This window comes from Hordeum vulgare, chromosome 3H (assembly GCF_904849725.1).
Source record: "Hordeum vulgare subsp. vulgare chromosome 3H, MorexV3_pseudomolecules_assembly, whole genome shotgun sequence".
In the NCBI taxonomy this organism is placed as follows: domain Eukaryota; kingdom Viridiplantae; phylum Streptophyta; class Magnoliopsida; order Poales; family Poaceae; genus Hordeum; species Hordeum vulgare.
The window spans coordinates 214545155-214554577 of NC_058520.1; the positions used below are offsets into that span (position 1 = coordinate 214545155).

Sequence of the window (9423 nt, forward strand, 5' to 3'; positions counted from 1 at the left end):
GAAGATTCCCCTTTTGTTCCTTTGTCACCGTGTTAATTAATTGTTTGTCGCATTCATCACCGCGTCATGCGCATCATCCGAATTGCATCGACACTCCTTGGACGTCATTTTTCAAACTTGCATCCGTAATTAGTTGGCAGCTCTCTTCATTTCGTCGTTGACCGTTTTGAGACCAACCACACATGCACGCGCCCGCAGCATCGTTAAAAGGAGTGTTTTTAAAAGTGTGTAAAACATTCTCAGATTGGGTTGAAAGTTGATGTGCGGTCTTAATATAGTGTAGGAAGGCCGCGTGTCAAATTTCATCGCAAATCGAAGTTCATTTGATACCCCAACCGTTAAACCTATAGCAGCACTATAGCCGGTCATTTCATCGGACGTTTTCGGTTTATAAAACTTTGTCGTCGGGTTGCATGTTTTCCCTCTCATCTCCGCCTAGCCCCTCTGCAGAGTGCACCGACCTGCGCGCAACCTAGTCCGAAAACATCACAGTACCCAAAACACACGATCGTGACCGTTGGGTCTGGATCAACCCCGTTATACCACAAACCGTCTTCAGTTTGTCAAGTAGTCATCCTAACCTATTTTTCCCGACTGTCCGATTAAAATAAGAGGATAGAGGTGACCCGAAACCTAACCCACTAACTACATATATAGACCACCTAGACCTAACCTAGACCAATCCTAATAATCCTCCCCTATCCCATCCGCGCGCCGCCACCCACATCGGGATCGCCCGATCCAACTAGAGCAAGCCCTTGTCCCCGTGCCGGCCTCCCATGTTCCGATCCAGAGGAATCAAGAGCAACAGCAGGAGCTCCTCCCGTGCCCGAGCTCCCTGGTACCCCACGTTGTCCCTGCCCTTGGCGTTCGACCGCTCCGGTAACCAGCCGCCGCTTGCTGGAGCACCAAATCAGCAACAGCTCCGCTGCACGTGCTACTTTGTCCTCCAGCGAGACCCTGTTGGCGACCGCCACGAGGCAGACCTCACCGTCGCCTTTCGCCATGCCGCGGCGCACCCACACGGTCCTGCCAAGGCCGTCGTACCTCGCGTCATCCCTAGCTTCCCCAAGCGCCCAATGGGAGGAGCCCCTGGAGTAGTCGGAACTCCCTCCACGTTCGTGTACGGGCAGGAGCTCGTCGCGAGCGGACCGGCCGCCTCCCGTCCAACGCATCCCCGAGGACCTACAGGACCAGCATCGTTCCTCCCGCCTCTCTTTTCTCTGCCCTCTTGCTTCTCTTTTATCTATCTTAGAGCTCCCTATCTCGTCTTCTTTCTTGCAGAAGAACGTCTAGGAACGGCCGCATCAAGCACCACCAGATCGAGTCTCATTGCTCGACCGAGCTACCGCCATGCACACCCGCGCCCCTGTTGTTCATGTGCGTCTTCGTAGGATCTGCGCCATGGCCCGCCTCTGTCACTCCCAAGTCCCATCGCCAGCAGTTGCTCACCATGGTTTGCCTCATCTTCGTCCAGAGAAGAGGAGGAACATGTCACCAGCAACCGCGTTGACCGCCCCTCGCCTTGCCCTGGACCACCATGCCGGCCCAGCAAGGTGAAAATTGCCGCCCACCAGTAGTCTGCACGCCCGTCATAGCTCATCTGCCCATGTCGCCGTTGCATTTGCTCGTCGGATACATCTCTAGTTTTCGTGTTCGATGTGGGGAACAAAGCTCGACTATTTAGTCGCTTTGACAAACCAGTGCCTCAATCAGTGGCATGTACAACGCAGTAGCGCAGTGGCTAGCGCCTCATGTTCCCATCTAGGGTGTCCTTGGTTCAAAACCAGCTCACCCCATATATTTTTGTTTGTTTATTTGTTTTTTCCAGCTCTATGATGTTGCTCTCACATCTATTGGACAAGTAGCAGTAGGTTTCGGCCATGTAGTTTATATTTTTTGTCCCAGCCACATCAATATTATTTTGCAAGCATGTTGCACCCATTGTATCTGTGTTGCTCGTATCTTTTAGACCGTAACTCAGTTGGAGACTAGCTATATATGTAACCAACTAGAATGACGGGCTTCACCTCTTGCCATGTTAAACAACATTTAATCTTGACGGGTCACTAAACGAGAGTGAACTAAGTAATTAAAATGTGGAGTTTCGTCAATATGCAACGAGTTGCATATTGAGCTTCACTTAATGTGTAGTGTTTGATTGTTGTGAATTTCCATGCCATGCCGCGCATAATTAAAATGGACATGCATCATATTAGGGTGTGCATCATGTCATGTATATTGTGGTGTTATCGTGTGTTGATTCTTGTTTCCGGTTTGCTTCATCTCGATAGAGTTCTACAAACATGTCAGAATGTGAGCATCCGTTCGACTACATCGGTTCGTCTACTTCACGGGTTCGTTCTTCTTCCGAGCAGGATCACAGGCAAAATGACCATTTCCCTAGATACCATTACTATCAATGTCATGCTAGTTGTATCATTTCTTTCGTTATGTCTCGTTGCCTACCACATGTTAAATGTGAGCCTCTCAACATTGCCATGAAACCTTCAACCTCCTACAACCTAGCAAACCACTGATTGGCTATGTTACCGCTTGCTTAACCATGTGTTAGCGTTGCTAGTTGCAGGTGTCGTTGATTCCATGTGATAACATCGGTTGCTTGTTATATCACCATATAATTGTTACTTAAATTAATGGACCTATATACTTGGTAAAAGGTGGAAGGCTCAGCTTTCTAGCCTGGTGTTTTGTTCCACCTTTGTCGCCTTAGTTTCGTCTACCGGTGTTGTATTCCATAATTGAGCGCTCCTAACACGATCAGGTTTATTATGGGGACCCCCTGATAATTCTTCTTAGTTAAAGCTTGTCTCGCAAGGCCCAACTTTGGTACTACATTTGCCTAATAACCTAATAAAATTGCATAGGGACTTTTCGGATCCCGTGGATAATTTACCAACCCTCGGGCGAGTGCTCCACATGAGTGTTGATCCGAAAAGGGCAGAGTACGGGGCCGCCATGGGGCAACTCGAGGTTTGGGTTTACTCGTAGTGTGATCCATCCAGTCGTGTCCTGAGAACGAGATATGAGGCTCCTATCGGGTTCATCGACATGTCGGACGGCCTTGCTGGATTTGTTTTAACTTTTATGAAATATCTTGTGCATCGGGATACCAGTGATGCTTGGGGCTATCTCAGAGTTGAGGTTTTCCACTAAGTATTCCGAGAGATCACGAGTTTCATGATCGAGGCTTTCTATGCGGTTTGTGGTAATTTGTGATGGACTAGTTGGAGCACCCCTACAGGGTTAAATCTTTTTAAAGTCGTGCCTGCGGTTATGTGGCAAACTTGGAAACTTTGTTTAACATCCGGTTCTAGATAACTTGAAGTAAGCTTAATTAAAATATGCCAATTGTGTGCATAACCGTGATTGTCTCTTTCGAGAGCTCCTTCTCCTATTGAGGACACGGTGGGGTTACGTCTGACGTAAGTAATTGTTCAGGATCATTCATTTGATCAGTACTAGTTCACGTCCGTTGTGCGTAGATCATCCCCCTCTTTCATTCTTGTACTCGTAAGTTAGCCACCTCAAACAAATGCTTAGTCACTTGTTGCAGCCTCACCACTTAACCATACCTCACCCATTAAGCTTTGCTAGTATTGATACCTTTGGAAATGAGATTGTTGAGTCCATGTGGCTCACAGATTACTACAACAACAGTTGCAGGTACAGGTAAAGCGATACTTTGACGTGGGCGCGATGATTGTTCTGTTTGGAGTTTCTTCTTCTTATTCTTCATCGATCTATGATGGGTTCCAGGACGGCAGCCTGGGATAGCAAGGATGGACGTCAATCTTTTATCGTTTGTTTTCGTTCGTAGTCGGACCCTTCTCTTCTTCATGATGGATGTATATTGCTGTTTTGATGTGAACTTGATGTAGCTTGTGGTGAATGTAAGTCAATTCCATATACTTATCTATTCTATACATGTACTTGTAACGATATCCATTCTTGCAAAACGACGAGATGCGCTTCTATCCCTGTCGAGGTCCTCGCGCCAAATAAGGATAGAGTCGTATCTTGGGCGTTACAAGTTGGTATCAGAGCAATACCGACCTAGGAGCCCCCTTGTTGATCGAACTTGGCCGAGTCTAGTCTAGTGAAAAACTGCTTTGAGTCTAGTTATATATCAAAGAGTAGGATTCTTTTTTCTCCCTTCTCCCCTTCTATGCTCTGGTGAGGAATCTTGACGTAATAATTTTAATTCTACTCCTCTTCTCACTAAAAAAATTGGATCACGCGGATATTTTTGAATCTATATCATGTTGATGTGACGGAGTTCTGACTTGGTGCCTCATGTCTAACTTGATTTCTTCCGGCGAGTTGAGCTCTAGGGGATTCTTGAGCCCATCGTTATCATTCATGTTTCTTAGTATCTCAGGACGGAGGATGTTCGAAATTGCTTCAATACTAGTAGTGGCGAGATACGCCCAGCATCCCGAGTACTGGTGCACAGAGTTCGGGGGTACCGCCATACTTAGTATCGTTGTGATTACGAGGGTCTGAGATAGATGAGTTTCTGAGATCTCTGGTTATGTGTTGACGGATGTGATACACTGGACGGGTTAGTGTTATTGTTAGGAGTTCAGTGATGGATTTCACTCCCTGTATCCGTGGACCCGATTGCACGGCCAGAAATTTCGAGATTTCTTAGGTGGGAATTCAAGTAGTTACTTATAGGACAATCTTCCAACAGATGCATTATGTCAGGTTGGGGTTCAACAATGAGTGTATTCATTCGTTCACGATCGTTTTTACAAAGTACATTCTCTATATATGTCATCCATATGCTTTGACAAGCCTTGTAGTTTGCTACGTCTAAGGAGTATATTCATGCGTCATTTCAATATGAAAATCCAATGTACGATCGAGCCCGTGCGATCCAACCCATGAAAATATCGAGTGGAATCTTTGTCATATGTTTGTTATGGCTAATTCGCAAGCCTCATCCTTTGTTTTGTTGGAGTATGATAATTCTAGTTGCTTCGATGTCAAGGGGTGAATTCATATATTTCCTAGCAGTTTTCTCATATTTCTATGGGAATGCTAATTAATTATTTTTGCTCAATCAATTTGTCTTATCAATTCTTGTCAATTGGAGTCGTCATGTCAATTTTTTTTCAACCGGTGTGCTTCTCTTCAAGTAATTCAATCCTCTCCAACATTTGCAAGATCAATCTCTCATTTCTTTCTGGAGTTCATCTCATCTGTCCCAAGTTATCTTTGTTTTTTCCCACCCTCCCACCCTTTTGCTTCAGTTATTAAATTGTCATCAAAGTGTCTTTCTTTTCATTATTGCTTCGCTATCTTTTCTTTTCTTTTGTTCCCGGTAATACATTGTGAAGATTCTCAGGAATTTCATGTTCATCATTCTTCATTTTTGTTTTCTTCTCCGGTGGATTCAATTCAACCTTTGATGTTCATCATATCGTTTTCATCCTTTAAATTGTTTCCCATGTTGGAAATTCTATCAAGTCTTTCTTGTTTTCATCTCTCTATATTCTATCTGAAGTGTTGTAGATATCTCAGAAGTTTCTTGTTTTCAATCCTTTCAATTAATTTGAGGTGCTAACCTCATCAAGTTTTCATTTGTACCGTGCAATCCATTCAACAGTATTTTCTTTTGAGTGGGCCCATAATCCATAGGGTTCCCAGGATCTTTCCTGGCTCTTGTAATCTTTCCCGGATATCTTTAATTCTTTTCAAGTGTAACATAAGTATGAATTCCATCAGTCATATTTCCTCTCCAAGATCGCCAAATGAATTTTATTTGTTGTCTCAACCTTTCTTTCTTCATTATTCCGGAGTGTCTCAGTAATTCTCGATGGTGATTCTTGCCATCATTCTCAGCCAGGTATTCGAAGGAGTGTTTGTCTTAAATCTTATCCATTCTTTTGAAGATTGTCATCTCAGCTTTGTTCTCTAGTCTCATATTGTTTTCAATCATGGGTAATCCCTTTCTTGTTATCCGGTTCATTTCAATGTTGTTTCATTGCTCAATCCTCCGAAGGCCATCATTTCAGAAGATTTCTTCATTCTCAGCTTTCAGCTTTCATTCTCAAATTCTTCTCGATTGTTGTCTGTTCGTATATTAATTATTCCGATCTCTTGTTCAAGTGTTCTCTCAGGTGGATTATGATATCTTCATTCTCATGCATCTCCATTCACTCTTGGTATCCTCATTCATTCGTGTATTCTTACCGGTGGTTGTTCAAGACTTCTTCAGTTTGTGCTCCATCTCTCTCTCCCCAATATTTTCCAAGAAGAATAAGTGCTATACTAAATCCATTGGTTTTCATCAATTTAAATTTGATGAAGGATAAGCATAACATAATTTTTATTCTTGTTCATCAAGATTATATCAATTCTTCTCCCGGAGTGGTTCATGATATCAAATATTTATCCCAAGTGCTTCATATTTTCCTTCTAGAGTTCCAAGTTTGTCTCTGTTATCTCTTCGCGAAGCTTAATCTAAATCTTTGCAAGGATTCAATCTTATTTTTTTCAGCATTCAACTCTTTATGCCATCCTTTCATCCAAGTGTTCTCCAAGTGGTTCTTCATGGTGATTCATCAAGGTTTGAATTCTTTCTCGAAGTGTTCTTCAACATTCTTGTTGGAGAGGCTCAAATATCATGTGTTTTGCATTCCAACTAGAATTGTCCCCCCTTTATCCTTTGAGGCGGTGTTATAACATTCTTGTTAGTGGAGGAGTCTTGAAGAGAATTGTTTCAAGAATGGGATATTTAAACCCATCAATTCCTTGGTCATGGATAATTTCAACCCATGGTTTCTTCATCGAAGTTGTCTTGGGTTGGATTTCACCTAAAGCCTTGTCTAAGGATTGTTGCTATCATGGTGCTTGTCGTGATCCAAGTTCTCAATGTTTCCTCTTGGTGTAAGAAGTTGTGCATATCATGTTGCTCGCAGTCAATCATTGTTTCTGTTAGTGGCTGGTTGTCACCTTATTATTTGAGATGGTTACCATAAGCCCACAATAAGCTTGTTCTTTTTGTTGTTGGTCTTCCAACAACTCCGTTCAATTCTTATTGCAAGGATGCTTGCCAAATTCAATTGTGGTAGTAGTTGTCATTTTCTTCTACATTATTTCTTCCCGATGATCTAGTTCCTATTCTCTTGTTCCGAAATTGTTGTGATGTTGCTCCCTTTGAATCAATCATCTCGTTGTGTCAAGATCGTGTTCTTTCCTTTCTTATTCATTTGACTGGAGTGTTTTGTCTTCTTTCATATTGTTTCCTTGCATATCAATTTAGTTGGTTTGTTGTAAATCTTGTCAAGATCTTTCCATCTATCAATTTTTTTGCCTCAATTTCCTACCGAAGTGTTGCCGAAATTTTGTTTGAATTCTCGATTGTTCCTCATGTCATTCTTCTTCTCTTTGAAACCTTCAAGATTCATTGGTTTCACTCGTTTTTCAAACAAGCAACAAAGTTTTACCTCTTGCTTTCTCATCCTATTTCCCTCTTCATTCTTAGATCTTGGGTCGAGATCTCTTGTTAGTGTAGGAGAGTTGTAACAGACCTAGTTCGACGCTCCAGAAGATTCCCCTTTTATTCCGTTGTCACTGTGTTAATTAATTGTTTGCCCCATTCATTATCGCATCATGTGCATCATCCGCATTGCATCGACACTCCGAGGCCGTCATTTTCAAACTTCCATCCGTAATTAGTTGTCGGCTCTCTTCGTTTTTTCGTTGATTTTGAGACCAACCACACATACACGCGCCCGCACCATCATTAAAAGAGTGTTTTTAAAAGTGTGTAAAACTTTCTCAGATTGGGTTGAAAGTTGGTGTGTGGTCTTAAATAGTGTAGGAAGGCCGCGTGCCAAACTTCAACGCAATCGGAGTTTGTTTGATACCCCAACCGTTAAACCTATAGCGGCACTATAGCCGGTCATTTCGTCGGATGTTTTTGTTTTATAAAACTCTGTCGCCAGGTTGCCTGTTTTCCCTCTCATCTCCGCCTAGCCCCTCTACACAGGGCACCGACCTGCGCGGAACCTAGTCCAAAAACCTCCCGGTACACAAAACACACGGTCGTTATCGTTGGGTCTGAATCAACCCCGTTATACCGCAAACCGTCTTCGGTTTGTCAATTACTCATCCTAACATATTTTCCCGACCGTCCGATTAAAATCAGAGGATCGAGGTGATCCGAAACCTAGCCCACTAGCTATATATATAGACCACCTAGACCTAACCTAGACCAATCCCAATAATCCTCCCCCTATCCCATCCGCGCGCTGCCACCCACATCGGGATCCCCCGATCTAATCAGAGCAAGCCCTTGTCCCCACCCCGGCCTCCCATGTTTCGATCCAGAGGAATCAAGAGCCGTAGCAGGAGCTCCTCTCGTGCCCGAGCTCCCTAGTACCCCGCGTCGTCCCTGCCCTTCGCGTTCGGCCGCACCGGTAACCAACCGCCACTCGCCGGAGCACCGAATCAGCAACACCTTCCGCAGCACCCTGCTACTTCGGCCTCCAGTGCGACCTCGCCGGTGACCGCCGCCAGGCCGACCTCGCCATCGCCTTCTGCCATGCTGCGGCACACCCCTGCAGTCCTGCCAAGGCCGTTGTGCCTCGCATCATCTCCAGCTTCCCCAAGCACCCAATGGGAGGATCCCCTGGAGTAGCCGCACCTCCCTTCGCGTTCGTGTACGGCAGGAGCTCGTCGCGAGCGGACCGGCCACCTCCCGTCCGACGCATCCCCGAGGACCCGTAGGACCAGCATCATTCCTCCCGCCTCTCTTTTCTCCGCCCTCTTGCTTCTCTTTTCTCTATCTTAGAGCTCCCTCTCTCTTCTTCTTTCTTGCAGAGGAACGTCGAGGAACGGCCGCATCAAGCACCACCATATCGAGTCCCATTGCTCGACTGAGCCGCAGCCGTGCAGACCCGCGCCCTTGTTGTTCGTGTGTGTCTTCGTAGGATCCGCGCCCAGGCCCACCTCTGTCACTCCTAAGTCCCGTCGCCAGCAACCGCTCGCCGTGGCTTGCCTCCTCTTCATCCAGAGAAGAGCAGGAACACGTCGCCAGCAACCGCGTTGACCGCCCCTCCCCTCGCCCTGGACCACTACGCCGGCCCAGCAAGGTGAAAACTACCCCCTCACACACACACCAGTTGTGTGCACGCCCGTCATATCTCATCCGCCCATGTCGTCGTTGTGTTTGCTCGCCGGAGACATCTCCAGTTTTCTCGTTCGACGTGGGGAACAAAGCTCGACTATTTCGTCGCTTAGATAAACCAGTGCCTCAATCGGTGGCACGTACAAGTAGTAGCGTAGTGGCTAGCGCCTCATGTTCCCATCTAGGGGGTCCTGGGTTCAAAACCAGCACAACCAATTTATTTTTTGTTTGTTCATTTGTTTTTTCCAGCTCTATGATGT

At 45.3% G+C, this 9423-nt stretch overlaps 1 protein-coding gene and 1 pseudogene across 2 annotated transcripts; both read left to right on the forward strand.

Moving 5' to 3' along the window:
• Positions 1–669: 669 nt before the first annotated feature.
• LOC123443544 lies at positions 670–3721 on the forward strand. Of its 2 annotated transcripts, XR_006630711.1 has the most exons (3): positions 670–1556; positions 2295–2357; positions 3682–3721. XR_006630711.1 is itself a non-coding variant. In XM_045119960.1 (1 exon), exon 1 carries the CDS (start codon positions 780–782, stop codon positions 1392–1394), a length of 615 nt encoding a protein of 204 aa, XP_044975895.1. In that variant the 5' UTR covers positions 670–779; the 3' UTR covers positions 1395–1949. The 2 variants fall into 2 exon arrangements, 1 of the variants encoding a protein (XP_044975895.1); XM_045119960.1 differs by lacking the exons at positions 2295–2357; positions 3682–3721 and having other exon boundaries at positions 670–1949.
• Positions 3722–8350: 4629 nt separating this feature from the next.
• Positions 8351–8966, forward strand: LOC123443545 (annotated as a pseudogene).
• The last annotated feature ends 457 nt before the right edge of the window (positions 8967–9423 follow it).